Source organism: Tauraco erythrolophus, chromosome 2 (genome assembly GCF_009769465.1).
Source record: "Tauraco erythrolophus isolate bTauEry1 chromosome 2, bTauEry1.pri, whole genome shotgun sequence".
NCBI lineage: Eukaryota > Metazoa > Chordata > Aves > Musophagiformes > Musophagidae > Tauraco > Tauraco erythrolophus.
The window spans coordinates 30,653,972-30,672,271 of record NC_141466.1 but is presented as its reverse complement, the minus strand read 5'-3'; the positions used below and the strand labels follow the sequence as shown (position 1 = coordinate 30,672,271).

The 18,300-nt window shown below is 38.6% G+C and overlaps 1 protein-coding gene across 2 annotated transcripts in view; it reads right to left on the bottom strand.

Annotated features, from left to right (window-relative positions):
- The window catches only part of UBE2J1 (ubiquitin conjugating enzyme E2 J1), a 33,848-nt gene that overhangs the window by 6,756 nt on the left and 8,792 nt on the right, over positions 1-18,300 (bottom strand). The window contains exons 2-7 of one of the 2 annotated variants that reach the window (XM_086631288.1): positions 13,845-13,918; positions 12,021-12,152; positions 11,295-11,379; positions 9,753-9,858; positions 7,081-7,210; positions 2,377-2,508 (exon numbers count right to left, since the gene is read on the bottom strand). In XM_086631288.1, the coding sequence (XP_086487414.1) occupies positions 2,377-2,508; positions 7,081-7,210; positions 9,753-9,858; positions 11,295-11,379; positions 12,021-12,152; positions 13,845-13,918 (659 nt within the window). The remainder of the gene's footprint in view (positions 1-2,376; positions 2,509-7,080; positions 7,211-9,752; positions 9,859-11,294; positions 11,380-12,020; positions 12,153-13,844; positions 13,919-18,300) is intronic. The other variant, XM_086631289.1, reaches the window with a different exon arrangement.

The following is an 18,300-nucleotide window of genomic DNA, read 5'->3' as shown; positions in this document are numbered from 1 at the left end:
ACGCTTGTAAAAAGTTCCTCTCCAGCTTTCTTGTAGGCCCCCTTTAGGAGATTTGACCTGTAAAAAAATATGCTTTGCTGATATACTGTAAATCTTGGTGCTTCTTTAGTCATTGAGGCTATATTCCGTTTTCTAAGTGAAAGCTGACAGAAAGGAAAGTTAATTCAAAATATTTTTTCTTCTGATGGAACGAGAAATTCTCTCTTCAGGAATAACGCCCCGTGTGGAACAGAGGGAATGGAATCAAAGCGATGCCACGCCAGAGGCCCATTTCAGTGTGCTTTTCACACAAGAATTCAGTTAAATCTATCCCAGGAAGTGTATCACTGTACTCACAATTGTCCTGCCATTAATTCATTGCAAAAACCTCTGTCCTTTCAAGCAAGTTAAGGGTAAAAATCATGGAAAAGACAATTGTCGCTAGAAAGAACAAACTTGTCCATGAAGCAGCCTGTAGATTGGTTTTCCCATAGTAAAACATAGCCTACAGATTCCCTCTTCTTCACCTTCTACCATCATGTTTTTAATGAAGACTGGTTACAACTGTTCCAAGAGCAAAAGAAAAGTAACACTCCATTCTTCCTGCATGATTACTGTTATTTTTTTCCCCATGAATTGTGTAGCAGGACGTAAGGTCCCATGACTTCAGAGTTAGGCTCATTAAATATACTATACCAGAAGGAATTACACAAGCTAATACAAGGATTCAGCACTGAATCTACCTCTGCCCTTTTCATTCTCAAAGGGCATAAACTTCAAGTTCACAACAGCAAATTTTCTACAATAGCTTTTAATTAAACACACATTTGTACAGTAAGTGGTGAACACTGTACTTGAGAAAAAAATAGTTTTGATGTTGCCCACATTTAAGACTTACAAATTAGTACAGTAGAATTAGGTCCTTGCATAACACTAACCCAACAAACTGATTTTACACATGTAAGAAGACCAGCTGAGTGGAAAGGGTCTGAGGTTTGCAGGGATACTCTTTCACATCTATTAGCAGATCAAGGCCTCCGCCTCCCTACTTTGAGAAGATTTCTATTAACTTCTTCATAAATGAGAAAACAAAAATATCAAGCTCAAGTTCTTTAAAATAGTCTTTCCTGTTACACATTTCTTTCTTCCACTGTACGGCTGCTTCACTTCCCAGTAGCTCCAGAAAAATTCCTAACGTTCAAAATGTGGCAGCTCAAAAACACAGGCATTGCTTCAAACTCAGAGTAACAATCATGAGTGTGACAGTCTGATCCCTTAAAACATGAATCTACTTTTCATCATTTAAGGTTTATCACATATAAATATTTTTACATATGTTTATATGTTTAAAGGTCTCATTTCACATAGGACTGTTCTGCTGAAAATTAAATTGATCATTACTTATTAAATCAGCATCATTCATTAAAAAAATTTTCTTAGAAATGTGATTAATCAAAAAAACTTAGTCTCTTTTTCCTCAAGAAAATGCTAGCAATGCCTTGGTATTGCGGCTAGTTCTACTATATTAGCCAGGATTTGTAATAAGAAGAATAAAGCAAAATGGTTTATTAAATCCTGAACAATCTGGAAAAATCCTTATAGTGGGGAAGAATAGTATGCTATTAGCATGTTTATATTTCTACATAGCTTGAAAATATGTTGCAAACACACAACAGATGGTCTGACGTTATTTGACGTATTTGGGTTTTTTTAAACAATCTGCAGCCCCATCCTCTCTAAAAAAGACAGCTTAGCTGGGATTTGCCTGCAATTTATCAGTGAATTTAGATTGCATTTGCCACAGTCATAACAGCAGCTGCCTTGGCCCACCACCAGGCCTTGGTCACTTCTGAAACCATTACGTAAGCCCTACACCTAGTAGTATTAAAACATAAGTGTCATACTTCAAATGGTAAGAATATTTTAGTCAGATTTATTTAAGAGGTTATAAAAACCAGGAAGATATCCTTAATTAGTATTTAAAAGCTACAAATTATCACTGAAACATTTTTTTGCCTCTGGCTAAAAATTCTATTGCAAAAACCTGTAATACATTATGCAGATGGTAAATTGTAGTACTTCAGACACCATAATATTTTAATGAGCTGTTAATCCATACACTAAAGAAACTACTGGGGACAAGAATTGCTAAAAGAACATCATTTATTGTTTTTAAGAGAAGGAAGTGAAAGCAAAGAGAGAGCTATTTGTAAAAGCGATTCAGCATACTATTTGCTAAAGTTTACACACAGATTTTACACAAAAGTATGTAAAAGTTCTAGAAGAACTGTATGAACTACATACTTTTAACGAAGCCTCCAATCAGCTTAAAACTACCGATTCCATGTTCAGACTATGCCTGTACTTGCACTGATAATGCTCAAAGATGGACCATACCGTTGCACTTGTTGGATCCTGGAATGCTCTAGCTGCACTATCCTGCTGAGGCTCATGTGAAGCAGCAGAATGGTTCAATTCTGACACGTCTGAGGGTCCAGCACCAGACTTCCTAGATGAATGGACTTCTGCCTACAAGGAGTACATATGTACACTTTAGAGACAAGATCAGAATTGCTCCAAAAAGATCTGGCTTGTTTTGGAACGTGTATTTTACTGTATGGAGAATATGTGACTCACTGAAATGTAATAATCAAGTATGCCAACTGCATTTCAGTTACACATCCACAAGTTTAAGAAATTCACACTCTTTAGAAATGAGACTATAGATGTGCAAATATCAGTTTAAAAAACAATTTTAGGTTTATTTGCACACAACAGGTATAACATTCAAAAAATGCACAGATGTATAGAGTAAAAAAGAAAATTCTTTAGAATATCTAGGACAATATTATCCAGAAATAACACCATTTTTTAAAACTCCTGTTTCTCATGTCGTTATGTGAATTCTGACTACTGTTGTTACAAGTGAACTAATACAGCCTGTTTCTCAGCAGGACTAACCAGCCTCCGGTAAGCACTAATTTAATTTGGCTATACTGGTTCTGAGATCAAAGTTGCCTCACAGCCAGAGTGGGCATATACGCATGGCACTACACTGTGTCAGGCACGCATACCTCAGTTTCCAGTACTTAAATTTCAGCACAAGTAGAGCAAAAGAAAAAATACAAGTCTCATAATACTGCTTTTGTACACATTTATAAAATGTCTAATAAGCATCAATTCCCAGAATTTAGGTTTCCTGGTTTTGGAAATTTGAGAAAAGAGATCAGTAGTGACATGTAGAAGATCATGACCAAACCTCTTGTTAAAACAGTATATATGCCTGTCCTGGTTTTGGCTGAGATAGAGTTAGTTTTCTTCTTAACAGCTAGAAGAGCACTGTGGTTTGGATTTGGTATGAGAAGAATGTTGATAACATACTGACATTTATAGCTGTTCCTAATACACAAGGACTTTTTCAACTTCCCATGTTTCGCCAGTGTGCAGGTACACAACAGGCTGGGAGGGAGCACGGCTGGAAGAAAGGACCTACAACTCCTATTTTAAGATTTGAGCTTAGGTTTAAGATTGAGGCCCAAATTGGCCAATGGAATATTCTGTATCATGCAACATCATGCTCAGTATATAGATGTGGGTTGGCCAGGAAGCTCTTCGAGTCTCTCTCTCTCTTTTCTGGGATCGTGGTTTCAGGATTTCTTCTTTGGGATTGCTAGCCAGGGCCAGGCTGGGAGTTGGTCAGCAGGTGGTGAGCAATTGCACTGTGCATCACTCGTTTGTAAATGTTATTATGATTTTATTATCCAAATTACTGTCATTTTATTTTTAAATCATTATTACTTTGAATTTTACTTTATTTTAATTATTAAATTGTTCTTATTTCAACCAAGAGTGTCCTTCCCTTTTGCCCTTTGATTCTCTCCCCCATTCCCGAGGGGCGGGGGAGGGTGAGCAAGCGGCTGTGTGGTGTTTGGTTGACAGCCAGGTTAAACCACGACAATGCCTGCAATAATCCCTTGGGAATGGAAAAGAACATAGCTTCGTAGTCCTGAACTGAAATACTTTAAAACTTATACATATATTAAAAAAAAAAGTCACGAGATCAATTTTCAACAAGTCATCACCCAAGTCACGTATCTAGATCTCAATTTACTATAAAGATGACAATTCCAAATGGAATACTAGTCTTCAAATGCAGATATAAGTAGTGGCAGTAGTAGTAAGAAATACAAACAGTGTATTGGAAACCAACCAGTTATCGTGATAACAAGCTGAAAAGATCAAAAAATATTATTTCATGATTCTCTTTTTTGTGATGAAATTCCCTGTTTCTTGATGTATATTATCTCAAGAGAATCCAAAAAGTATGTCACTGAAACAATCTGAAGATGAATTTAACATTTAAAACCACTTATAATCTGACAACACTGCTTTCCTTCTGCACTTGACTATTATGAACTCTAATGTTACACAGGACAAGTTACGACTCAAATACGGACCAGCAACAAAGCAACACAGGATTAGGAATAATTTATGCTGGAATGGGCCTCTAGATGTCACCTGGTCCAACTCCTTCCTCATAGTAGAGTCATGTTCAGTCAAGTTTTGAGCATCTCCAAAGCTGGAGATTCCACAGGCTCTCTTTGGTTATCCTCCTCCAGCACTTCACAACCTGCAAGGTGAATTCTCCTTTCCCATAAACAGTTGTAAGTTCCTTCCCTGGAACCTGTGACCACTAACTTACATACTTCTGCTTTTTCCAAGAAGAGCTCATTTCATCTTTACTGTTCATCTCTACAAAGCACATAAATCAAACGTACATTTTGTAGCATATTTTACAAAAGTACTAAGTCCAGTATGCTAGACTGAAGTCAAACTAACATTCAAAAAAATAAAGCACTTGAAAGTTCCCAAAAGGGAAATTTTTTTTTTTTGCCACCTAGTCTCTCTTTTCTCCAGTCCTTACCTCTGCTTCCAGAAAAGCTGAAGAGAACAGACGTCAAGGAAAGAAGATGAACATATTTAAATGTAATAATGAGGGTGAGTGAAGAATTAATTTTACTGCAAAATATGCCTTGTGATGGCAACATGTAGATAAACCATATTGTTTTACAGTAATGTATATGCTATTAGTAATCAGTGGAATGAAATTTATGGTATATAGCACCTAAAATGCACAAAACAATTTGCAAGTCAATGTAAAGCTGATTAGAAAAAAAGAAGTAATTTTCTGTTAAAATCAACAGGAACAAAGGTGGGGGCTCACAGAAGCAAGGAAATTAATGAGGAAATGTGGTTTGCTATTTTTTTCTCCTGAATTTCATATTCCTTTCTCAATACCACACATGGGGTTTTTTTACAAGTTACCATTTTGCTTAAGGCTGGAATGAAATAATTTCTTTTAAACCCAGGATCATCTAGAAAAAGTTAGGAAATCTCTAAGAATCAAGATAATGCAGAGCTTGCTAGTATGTTTGCTAGCAAAGAGGCTCTCTCAAATTACACAATCAATCAGCAATCTGATATTAAATCTCATCCCATTAATTGATATGGAATATATCCACATGATTAAAAACTTTTGCATTCCCTGCTGGTAATTCATACTATTAGTTTACTACAAACATATTAATTGAATGCCTCAGCCTAACATCAATCAAACACACACTAACAAAGTCAAGCAAAGTAAAGAAGCAGGAAACTGAAAAAAAATAAACAATCCCTAAAATTTGATTTGAGAAAGGGAAGGAAGGCACAACCAGAAGATAGAACTGATTTACCTTGTAAAAACCCTACAATGGATTGTAAAAGGTTGTAGAAACCTGAGGCTTTTGTTCATTTTTCCCTTGCTGAGCGCTCGTTCTTAGGAGGTGGAGGTAAGTATGTGGATACATGGAAAGCACCAATATTCTTTAGAGACTGAAAAACTTTTTAAAACTGAAAAAGGTATGAAATGCAAGTTAAGAGTTCTTTCTAAAAAAAAAAATAAATTATACTCTGATGTTTCTAGAATTTCTGTGAAGAAGATTAGCAGTTCTTAAGTAAAAATTAATCCTACACTTTTTAACCCTTATATACTGTAAAAGAGCCAGGAGCAGGTAGTCTGTTGCTCCTCTGAGTAGCTCAACTTTAAAACTATCCCTGTATCTCCTCATCTTTGTAAAATATTTTGAGATGTTTTAATCATAAGCAGGATTACACACAGACCCAACCACATCAATGTGTCTAGATGTGAGATCGCACCGGAATATGTAGGTCCTGCAAAGCTGGCAGTAATGCTCAGTAGGAGACAATCTTTACTCTCATGGCACACACACAAAAAAAGAAGTAGTCTTTAGGACAGCGTTAGGAGAATTGGTGATAAAAGGCGACATATTAGCACCCCTGACCTTAGTGAGGATGTATTCTGCACCAATGCCAGGTTGTCATAATATATTTCACTGTAGTTCCCTGCCCTCATGCACAGCAGTCTTCCTTAGTGGCTGATTTAAGAGTTTAGTGGAAAACCAAGTGAAAACCACCACTGTGCATGCAAGACATGCAGTTTTCTAAGGCACGTATTTGACTACACAAATCTTACTTTCACTGAAACACAAGCTAGAGAACACGTTTTTGGGTGACAGCAACTTCCATACCAGAGTTCAACTTTCAGTATCTTCAGCTGCAGAGTAGTTCAAAAGAATTTGCAACGATTTTTCAGTAGGAATATGTTTTATTCCTTCCATAAGCCAAAAGGAAAAAATAAAAGAAAATCACAAAGAAAAAAAAAAATACTTAGGTTAGCTTTGCCCAAATTTTCCTAACACTTTTATGATAAAACGAATTCTGGAGAATTTAATCAAGTTATTAGTGACTGAAAACATGGAAGTAAAAGCACATAGTTAGGCAGTTCTTACCACAGTGCTCATCATTGAAATTAAAACAAATCAATCAGTGCTTGAGATGCACAATTTATTAATTGGCACACTGCCAGAGATCCATTCCTATTTTTCTTTTTCAGACTGTCCTAAAAAAATAGGTTTCCATATAGTGATTTATAAAGGTTTATCAAATCATGAAGGTTTCTGCAATTTACAAGTTTTTCTTCAATCATTTTTTTTTTTAATTCTATACAACAGAGATAAAAGTTTAAAAGAGTGACTTCACCTTGAAGCTAATTTGTCTGGCGAGTTCTTTAGCCTCCTTGTCCGCCTGGCTTGACATGCTTTCCGACGTTAGTGGTAAGAGGGCTGTCTTCATAGAAGTGCCACACATTTCACAACAGAAGTCTTGTGACCTGGCCACAAATGACATAGCTCAGAACAGCATGTTCTCTTAATGTTCTTGTCCTTGTTTAAACAAGCTATTTGCAAAACAATCTACAGAAAGACAAGTGATGTCAAGACCAATAGCTTAGAAGTATTTTCCCCCGCTCACTATCTTGAAAAAACATGTTGAGAATTACCTATTCTACAAATACATATTCTCTCATGTCATTTAGTAAAAATATTAACAACTGACTTACATATTGCTACTATTGATACTTTATTAATAATTTGTTACCATTTTAAAATTTACTTTATATCTGCAGCAAATTTAAATTGTGAATTATAAAGATCTAACTATTATTACAAATATTAATTTGGACCCAGGAGCTTGCACCTCAAATCCAGGAATTTCATCTTCTGCAAGAGCATTACCTTTCCTCTCTTGCACACATGATTTATCTATAGGGCACACTGCAGGCAGCTCTCCAAGCCAATGAGAAACCACAGTCTTGACAGCATGGTATTAAGACCAACCCACTAAACTCCACCTCTGAGCAGGGTTTATTAGCTTTGACTCAGTGCCATGCTAACAGGAAAGTTGCAGCTTCCAATTGGCTCAGCGTACAGGCAGAAAAAGCTCACATCTGCCTGCAAAAAAGGTACTAGTTAAAATTTGGAATACAGTAACTTTGCTGATAAGATAGGGATATGGTCTTTCAAGTACCTTCTCCTCCCCAGATGAGGAAAGAAGACTGACCAAAAAGCCCCCACAGGTCTAAGATTTCATTTAAGGATAATCACAGAATAGCTGAGGCTGGGAGGGACCCCTGGAGATCATTTAGTCCAGTCTCCTTGCTCAAAGCAGGGTCAAGCAGAGCACATTGCTCAGGTCTGTTTCCAGTCACATTTTTAATACCTCCAAGAAATGAGACTCCACCACCTCCTCTGGGCAACCTGTGCTAGTGCTTTGACTATCTCCACAGTAAAAAGGTGTTTTCTTGCATTCAGACTGAATTTTGTGGGTTTCAGTTTGTGCCCGTTGCCTCTTGTCCTGTCACTGGGTGCCACTGAGAAGAGCCTGGCTCTGCCTTCTTCACATCTTTCCTTCCAGATATTTGTACACAAGGATAAGATCCCCTGAGCCTCCTCTTCTCCAGACTGAACACATTTGTGACCTGGCCGCAAATGACATAGCTCAGAACAGCGTGTTCTCTTAATGTTCTTGTGTCCTTGTTTAAACAAGCTATTTGCAAAACAACCTACAGAAAGGCAAGTGATGTCAAGACCAGTAGTCTTGACATGAGAGTCTATGGTCTCTCTTAGCCTCTCCTTGTATGAAATACATTCCAGTCCCTCAATCACCTTCGTGGCACTGCACTGGATTCACTCCAGGAAGTCTGTATCTTTCTTGAACCCTGACCTGGACACAGTCCTGACCTGGGCCCAGCACTCCAGACATCTCACCAGTGCACAGTACAGAGGAAGGATCACTTCCCTCGACCTGCTGGCAATGTGCTTCCTAACGCAGCAGAGGATATCATTAGCCACCTTTGCCACAAGGGCACACTGCTGCCTCATGATCACTTTGGTGTCCACCAGCACCCCCAGGTCCTCCCCTTCCAAGCTCCTTCCCAGATGGTCAGCTGGCGTTACTCCTCCCTAGGGGCAGGACTTTGCTTTTCTCTTTGTTGAACTTGATGAGGTTCCTCCAGCCCATTGAGGTTCCTCTGCAAGGCAGGACAACCTTCTGGTGTATCAGCCGCTTCTCCCAGTTTGTACTGTCTGCAAACTTGCTCCATCATCCAGGTCATTAGTGACACTGAGTAGCATTGGCCCCAGTACCAGCCCCTGGAGTACACCAGTAGTGACGGGCCTGCAACTGGACTTTGTACTATTTACGACAATCCTTTGAGCCAGGCAGCTGAGTCAGTTCCTAATCCAGCTTACTGTCCCCACTTACCTAGGCTGTACTTCATGAGTTTCTTTGCGGATGTTAAGGAAGACAGCACAAAAGCCTTGCTAAAGCCAAGACAAACAATATCCACTGCTTTCTCCTTGTCCACTAAGCTAATCATTTCACCATAGTCACAAATCTAATTCTAAGTTAATTTCCTTAAAATCATTCAGAAGCAGTTGCTTCAGATTTTCTGTCATTGTTTTATTATTATTATTTACTAAAGGGAAATGATGTATCATTGTTTTGGTTGTTCTCTCCCCCACTTACACTAATTATCAATTCCATCATATTCATTTTCCCTCCACACTGCAATTACCACTGTATCACAACGTTAATCACATTTCTAAGCCTGAATTTCAGGCAAACCTCTAATTTGACCACACAGTGCTGGAAGGCACACAGCCCTCTCGAAGTATTTTATTTGACTCTAAGTTTGAAGTTTACACAATGTTCAGAGAAAAAAAAAGACATATATATAGAGAGAAGGCATTGAACTTTTTTAGCTTTGGAATAAATGCAAGAGAGCAGACTGAAGTGACTGACTTTCTACTCAATGCCTTACCCTGAAAGACAGTACATATGTATGTACCTATAGTAACAAAATTAGTACTTACTTCTTTGCAAGAGCTCTTCTTTCTTCTGGTGTATAATCTAGAGATCCTATTGCTCCTTCACCTTTGGTTGGCATAAATCCAATAATCGCTAGTAAAGCTGTTCTTACTAAAATGGGAAAACAGAGATACAAACTGGGTTGCAGAAACAACTGTTATTTCATCTCACTCTACACTCAACAGAAAAGTTGCAGTTCTGCCTGCAAAACTTCATTTTGTCCAAAGGATTAGTCTGAATTTCAAACAAGCAGCAGTGGTTTTTTTTCGTACACAGTAAGGCCTTCTTCATTTTCTTTAAACTACACATTATAAATGAAAGGTAAGGCCTTACCCTTCCATCAGCCAACACAGAGAAGAAAAGACAAGTTGTCACAAAAATGTTTCGTCAATACAAAGATTAGAGTTCCAAACTTTACAAATTGGTTCTGAAGAAAAAAAGGTAAGGCAGAACTAACATATAAACAGGGAGGGAAAGAAGAGGAGGATTCACAAGGCAATCTTCCTATTAGACACAAACTCTGCACTTCAGCACACGCAAGTTCAGTGATTTTCTTTTATGTGATGCACTGCGGAATTTGTTCCTTTTATGTCATCATGCTGAGAAAGGGGCTTACTTAAATACTGATTACAGTTCATAACAGAATTGTCATCTAAAACATCTCTTTTGACAACTATCCTTCAATTTTGTTTTACATAGTCATGAAATTTAAGAATTCAAGACACTTGGCTAGTATATTCATGAAAAAAAAAAAAAATCACATGAAGATAAGCACCACAAAATAGAGATAAGATATTTACAACTCCTACTTGCAAGACAGTATTTTCTACTCTAAAAAAAGAGACCTAACAAAAGCTAAAGAGTGGTCTTCTAGAAAATTCCTAAGATCTTGTCAACATAATTTAAAAGTGCAGCTGATATCCAAAGAAATAATTTATGTAGTGTACTCAGCAAAACTAAAATTACATAAACACAGAAATATTGCCGTGGGTGAATCGTGGGTGAACCAACTTGCAATTTCTGTGATAATGAAACTTTTTTTAAAAAGGTAGAAAACATTGAGTTTTGCTAAACTCAAGACCACGTTGTCTTTCCTCGAGTGTTCAGAAGTACAGCATCAGAATTAAAAGCCAACCACACTCCTCTCTATCAATATTTAAGCTGGTTTTAGTGATAATGCAAAAATGGGATAAAGTAATAGGATTTAAAGCATTTTCACAAGAATAATTTTTAAAAAAAACCCCAACAAACTAAAGAATACTCTAAGTTGCCTGCGAATTCTTAATGGTTGTGCATCCAAATAAATAAGAGCTTACCATCACCTCTCAGTTTTTCAACCCTTTCACTCTGCATTTATTTAATACCATTCCCAAATCCTCCTATGTTGCCCTTTCATCACTTGACATTTCTCAAATTCTCCCATACTTTTACTCCCTCAAAATCTGTCTCCTTTTCCATTATAAACACTCTTTGTGATTTATTTTTTTTTCAGTTTAAAGATCTAGTTGCTTGATAACTGTAGCATTTGCCAAATAATTGTTACTTACTACTCCATGAAGGCTGCCATGTTTCAGGATGATGCCCTGAGATGCTTAAACAAATTTTCTTCCCCACTTCAAACCTGCCATTGGCCTTCAAAGGAAGAAGAAGGATATAATAAAATGTGCTGGAAGTTAACTCTTCATTTTTGGTACAAGTTGTAAAAATCATCATCAAACAAATCTATATGCAAACAATACTTGATAATTATATTACTGCCAACCTCACAAAACTGGCATTCAGCTTTCTGAACAAAGTCTGCCATGTAGAAACCCTTACCTGATACCTCACGTGTTCCAGTGTGATATGGTGGCTTGCCTGCTTCTCCTGTAACCCACACACCACATGCAGAGAGCCTGAAAAGCTCTAGCTCTACGAAACTCTGCACAAATGTGGGCCTTTGCCCCAGAACATAGGTATGCCTTCCTACACGTGACCACTGTCTCCAACAGAGACCAAGAGAGCCCATGGAGAAAGCAAAAGGTTAGACAATCACATCAGCAATGTGACTACTCCTGGAGAAAATTTCCATTTATTAGGTGCAAAGCTTCATGTAATTACAGAACACCAAAGTCACCACCCTGGAAGACTTCTGGTCTTAAATTGGCAGCATTAACTGCACTATGGCACCTTTCTTACAAAAATAACATTACCTTAAATGCCAAGAATCTCTCTCTCAGACACCTATGATTAAATTGATCACATAAAAAGGAAAAACTAGTAAACATGCTTACCGTCAGCAAAATAATGCTGGGTGGTTTCATGGGATATTCAGGTGGTAGTACTATTCGCCCGTGATAAATCCCTCCATCGAAATCTGAATCTGGAGGGCCTCTAACAGTAAAGTGCCATTCAAAAAGATTATCCTAAAATGCCCACACCAAAAGTAGAAGAAAAAAAAAGAAAGAGTGTGTCAAAGAAGTAAACAATTAAATACCATTTTCCTGAACAAGGACAGGCTAAAAAATGAATGCAAAGCAGAAGCTTTAAGAAGTCAAAATCAAACAGAGTAAGACAACAAACACAGTACTAAGATTCTGGTTAAAAGGATAAAATATTGTAGTTTTCTGGTAATTTTCTTACACAATAGCTGTGTTGAAATCCTCAAATCCATTATTCAAGCTCTTCACTCTAGTTGTATCAATTATGACAAGCGTTTTATTACCCAACAGATGGAAAACTGGGAAGGGAAAACTGAGACTTTGCCCCAGTGAATAATAAATTCTGGAGAACCAAGAGGAGACCCACTTCAAGAAAGAACATTAATGACCACTTCCTCCAAGCCCCTTCCATGCCCAAGTCAACACAGGGACTTGACTCACACTCCAGAGAATTCCCATCTTCCTTTGCTTCTCTATAAACAATTTTGAAACAGCTACCTTGCCTTACTGCACAACAGATACACTTGGAAATCTGGAATATCATTTTCATTGGACATATAAATAACTTCTCTTTAAGCATTACTTCTTTGGAGTTCTGTGTTTGGCTTCGTGTATCTGATCTCATGATGCCCACAACTTCCTGAACATTTACAAGCAGAACAACTCCTACTGTTAGGACAGGAGTCCAAATGAGGCTTGCTGTCAGTGAATGAGATCTCTCAACTAACGCTGAACATTTATCACAGGGCTGTGACTGCCCACCTAGTTACAATTTTTTCAAGGATGGGAGGTAACTGCCAACATTTCCAGTATTTCCTTTCATCTGCCACTGTTCTCTTCCCAGCAAGTCACTGTTCTAACTCAGGAACAAGACCTTCATGCAATTTACAAGTAATAGCATAAATTAAACCTTACATTTCACCACAGGAAGGGGAAACACAAGGTGCAGACAAAAACTAGTCAATAATAAGGTATGTTTTATAGCACCTAGGAACATGCTATTTTCTGTAAGCATGTTAAGTGTGCTACATGTTTCTGAGAACAGCTAAATCAAATCCTCAAACTGAACACCACAGAACATTGTATTTTTTTATTATTCCAGCAAAATCAGAACAGGTTTCTGTTTAAGCATCTAACTGTCAGAACTTCACTCTCCTCTCATCTCAAAAACTTAACTGAGCATTTAGAAGACTTCAAGACGCTGCTATTGAAGTGGAATTTAAGCATTCTCTCTTACAGTGCATTCAGAATTGCACCCATTTACATTTTTCACAGGTTTTTTTATATGAAAAATAGTGAATCCTCATAGATCACCCAGGCTTAGGTGTTTTGATGAGCAACTCAACAACTGAGTCAGATGTCAGGTTTGGATATAAAAAGCATTTATGTAGTCTCAGGAAGGAGGAAGGGGAATAAACATACCTGTGCAATAAAATTACTCAGGCACAACGTAAAACTGATGTTATATACTTTCACTAACAAACTGGAATTACAATACCATTAAAGTGGAACTCTGCTGTTGATTTCCATCACAGGAAAAAGAACTGAAACAATTTCAAAAAGTCTGCTAGTATCTCAATATGTGCATTTTACATACATATGTGTACAGAGAACTTAGAGTATATATTAATAACACAGCCTAACTACAAGCTCTTGCAAACATACAGACAAACAAACCTCCAAAGGCTGTGCATGATAATGATCTGTAGGATCCTTCAGTTCTGCCGCCTCTTTCATCAAACGTTTGACAGCTGAAAAAGTGTAAGACATGAAAAAAAAAAATTAACACGCATTGCATACAAAGATACTTAAACATTTCTTGAAGAGCTCCTTTCAGCTAACTAATCTTTTTCAGCACATCCTGGCTTCTTCACTGGAGTTAATAATCCAAGACACAATATAAATTACTCACGCTGAATAAACCTTAAATCAGTTATACAAGCACAAAGTTATGAAAAATATGTTGCATGGTCAGAGAGTTTCTCAACACTGGGACCAAAGTAGTTTTACATTATTAATTGCACCAAAGACATGAGGAAAAACATAAGTGTCATTAATGGCGTTTCAGACTTTAAATACAAGATGCACAAGACTAATAACCTCAATATTTTATCACAAAGGACATCATGCACTTTCAAACAACTGCTGAAAAGCTCTATCCTGACACCTCCTGTTGACTATTACATGACTACTCCCTTAACTATTCCCAAGGAGGTCACAGTAAGATTTGAGAGAAACCAACACATCGGTAGTATGAGGAGATTAAGTTTTATACTAGATTTGAAAACACTTATGCCCAGCCAGAAAAATTTACCCAAGGCCTTTGTAATTTGAACATGCTACTGAGTGTGGACACATAGGTACTGTTCTATCCTAAATTCAGGACAGTCATTAGTTACTCTCACCAATCTTCTACTTCAGAACCACCAGCATCATCTGTATTTTCTGCTTCTCCTTTTTCCTTCCCTTTTACTAAGTTGTTACATCACTTGTCCTGCCAGATGCCCTCATGTGCATTACGCATTAATGCCTAATAAAGATCTCAGCCAAATCAAAGAGCAAACTAAACATAGGAACTACAGACAAAAAATTTAAAGATGTTGCCTCATGAATAAGGTTAGCTAGAAAGTTCTTACTCCCTCCTACTTAGTGGAAAAAGTGCAAATACCAGTCACCTCTTCAAGCAACCACATACGAACAGGACCCCTTAATCTCTTCTCCACATTCAGTTCAAACCATGGATGTCCCTCCCACCCATGCAATTATCTAACTATGAAGAAGGAGGAACACTGCCCAAATTCCCTTAAAGCATAAGCGAACCGTAGTTCCTTGATTTACAGTCCCTGGCATCAACAGCTGACTGTAGGCTGTGTAGCATGCTCAGGCTCCCAGGGCTTTACTCACTTTGATGACACTGTGAGGAAAGCTACTCTGACCTTCCCACAGAGAAATTTTGATTTGAATCTACTGTAAAAAGTTCTCTTCCTCCTTCGTGCTTCTTGACAGCTATAAACATCAGCTCAAAGTTTGAGAATTTCACTTCTTACAACCCAAAAAGCAAAAGGACTATGCAGAAATTTGCTGCTGCCAGGGGGAAGTGTCAATTAAACACCCAGCAGAGCCCATGAGGTTATGTCACAGGCAGCAGCATCCAGGCCTGGCTGAAAAACAGTTTGTCTCTCTCACCTGCATTAAGGTTTACCAGTTCATTAGCAAAGAACAATAAGAAAACCAGTCTGGACCAGAAAAGGCTTCAGACCCAGCATTGCTTCACAGCTGACAAGCCTGGCCACTTGCCTTCAGAAGAGTGGTGCACACCAGGATGAGCTGATTCAGGAGTGAACACGCCACAAAGCAAAAGAGTAAAAATAAGAAAACAGAGAACGTATGTCAGAAAGCCTAACAAAGACACAATAGTTGCCTACAAGGCAGACAACTCTGTCACTGAGACTTCCCAGACAAGGGACCAAGGCAGAAAAGAAATACAGTCCCCCTGTATCAGCATCATGTGCAGTTCCCCATGGTAACTGAGGGAAAACCAACTTAAAGCAAAAAAAGTATTTCAAGACCATTCTACAAAAGTTTACTGACATTCAGAGAAGTGTTTGTATCAAACCTAAAACTGGGCACAGGATCTTTGGCAGTGCACATTGGCACTTCGAATCTGTCCCAAAAGAGCGAGCCTTTTTTCTGCTTTAGCTCCAAGGCTGTTCGCTGGGTGCCAAAAGCCAGCAGCTGGCAGGCAGAAACACAGAAACCAAGGGTCTGCACTGAGACGTAACTGAGACAGGTAGGAACAACAAGCAGGTGGACTCCTGCTACGTAGAATGTAAAATGGAAGCAGTTTAAAGCATGTTTTTAAAAACGTTTTTGTATTTAATTAACTGTGATAGTGATATACTGTATGTAGTTTTTTCACAGCATTACTTTATTATCAAGAAGTCAGACTATAGATATTTTAAGAAGCCAGCATGAAATACACTGAAAGAATATGAAATATTACTCCACTCTTGGAGCATCTGTCCTGCTTTTGCTGGGACAAAATCATAGAAGGAATTTTTTGTTCAGAAAAGCCATGTTTCTAAAGTAAGCTGCATTTTTAAGAAGACTGCAGCACCCAATTGGGTGAGAAAAAAGCTGGTAAGACACTTTGTTTTAGTTTGTAGCCAGCCGTGGCATGCAGGTATCCATAGTACTCAAGGACTTTTCAACTGGTTTTTGCTAATGACCCAGATGTCCAAGAATCTGAGGGCAGTGTGGCCAGGACAATTGACACCTAAACTGGCAAATGGGCGTTCCATACCATGTAACATCATACTCGCTATAAACTGGAAAGTCGTTTGGGGACAGCCTCTCTCTTTCTCAATGGTCACCATCCCTGGAGGGTCTCTCCCCCATCCTTCTGCTCCCAAGGCCTACTCTCTCTCTTCTGGGACTATGGTTTAGAGATTTTCCTGCTCTGGGATCGCTAGCCAGGAACGGGTTGGGCATCAGTCAAGGGGTGGTGAGCAATTGCACTGTACATCACTTGTCTGTATATATTATTTCCCATTTTATTTTATTACAATTATTAAATAGTTCTTCTCTCAATCCACAAGTCTTCCTTCCTTTTCCCAACTCTCCTCCTCAAGTTGGGAGCAGTCATCGGGGAACAGAATAACTGGCTATGGTTTAGCCTTGGATACAGCATGAAATATCGTAAAGCATATAATTTAGTTTTTGCATACCTTAATTTGCTTATAAGAAATTTTCAGTATTAAGTAACCTAGGATAGCGCAAGAAAAAGAAGCACATGTATACAAAGAAAGGCTGAGAGAGTTGGAGTTGTTCAGCCTGGAGAAGAGAAGGCACCAGGGAGACCTCACTGAGGCCTTTCAATACTTACAAAGGGCTTGTAAGAAAGACAGAAAAAGACTTTTTACCAGGGCCTGTAGCAAAGGACAAGGGGCAGTGGTTTTAAACTGAAAGAGGGTAGGTTGCACATAAGGAAGAAATTCTTCACAACGAGGGTGGTAAGACACCAGAACAGGCTGCCTAGAAGAGCTGTGAATGCCCCATCCCTGGAAGTTTTCATAGATTCATAGATTTCTAGGTTGGAAAAGACCTTAGAGATCATCGAGTCCAACCATCCCTAATCCCCATTAAACCATATCCTCAAGTAGCTCATCCACCCTATTCTTAAACACATCCAGGGATGGGGACTCAACCACCTCCCTGGGCAGCCTATTCCAGTGGCTGACAACCCTTTCAGAGAAGAAATACTTCCTAACATCCAACCTGAATCTCCCCTGACTAAGCTTATGCCCATTTCCTCTTGTTCTATCATCCATCACTAATGTAAAGAGCCCCTCCCCTACCTCCCCACCATCTTTTCTCAAGTATTTATAGGCCGTAATCAGGTCTCCCCTCAGCCTCCTCTTCTCCAGGCTAAACAGCCCCAACTCCCTCAGCCGCTCCTCATAAGTTTTATTTTCCAGCCCCTTGACCAGTTTAGTTGCCCTTCTTTGGACTCGCTCCAGGAGCTCAATATCTCTCTTAAAGCGAGGGGCCCAAAACTGGACACAATATTCCAGGTGCGGCCTCACCAGTGCCGAGTACAGGGGCAGGATCACTTCCCTGCTCCTGCTGGTCACACTATTCTTGATTCTGAATAAGTGTTCAAGGCCAGGTTGGATAAGGCTTTGAGGAATCTGATTTAGTGAAAGGTGTCCCTGCCCATGACAGGGAGGTTGGACTAGATGATCTTTGAAGGTCCCTCCTAACCCAAGCCGTTCTGTGGTTCTATTTCCACACTGCTGAAAAATGCCAACTGACAGGCTGCAAAGAACAGCCTGGACCAATGAAGGTTCATTCTAAGAATGTGTGACCCAGTGAAGAAAGCATTAAATTAAATTGTTTCTTCTTTAAGCATAGCTGTAGTATTCATGAATGCAGTCTCTCCTTTGGCTACTGAAAACCACCAACGGAAGAAAAAAACGTAATTGACAAAGTCTGTCTGCAATGAGTACAGGACATTCTTATCCAAACTCCATTAAAAAGAGCTTTGATGCAAAATATGGTATTGCAACCCATTTAAAATCACACTGAGTCATCTGAGTAAACGTTTGGCAATGGCAATTCGAAAAATTAGAGC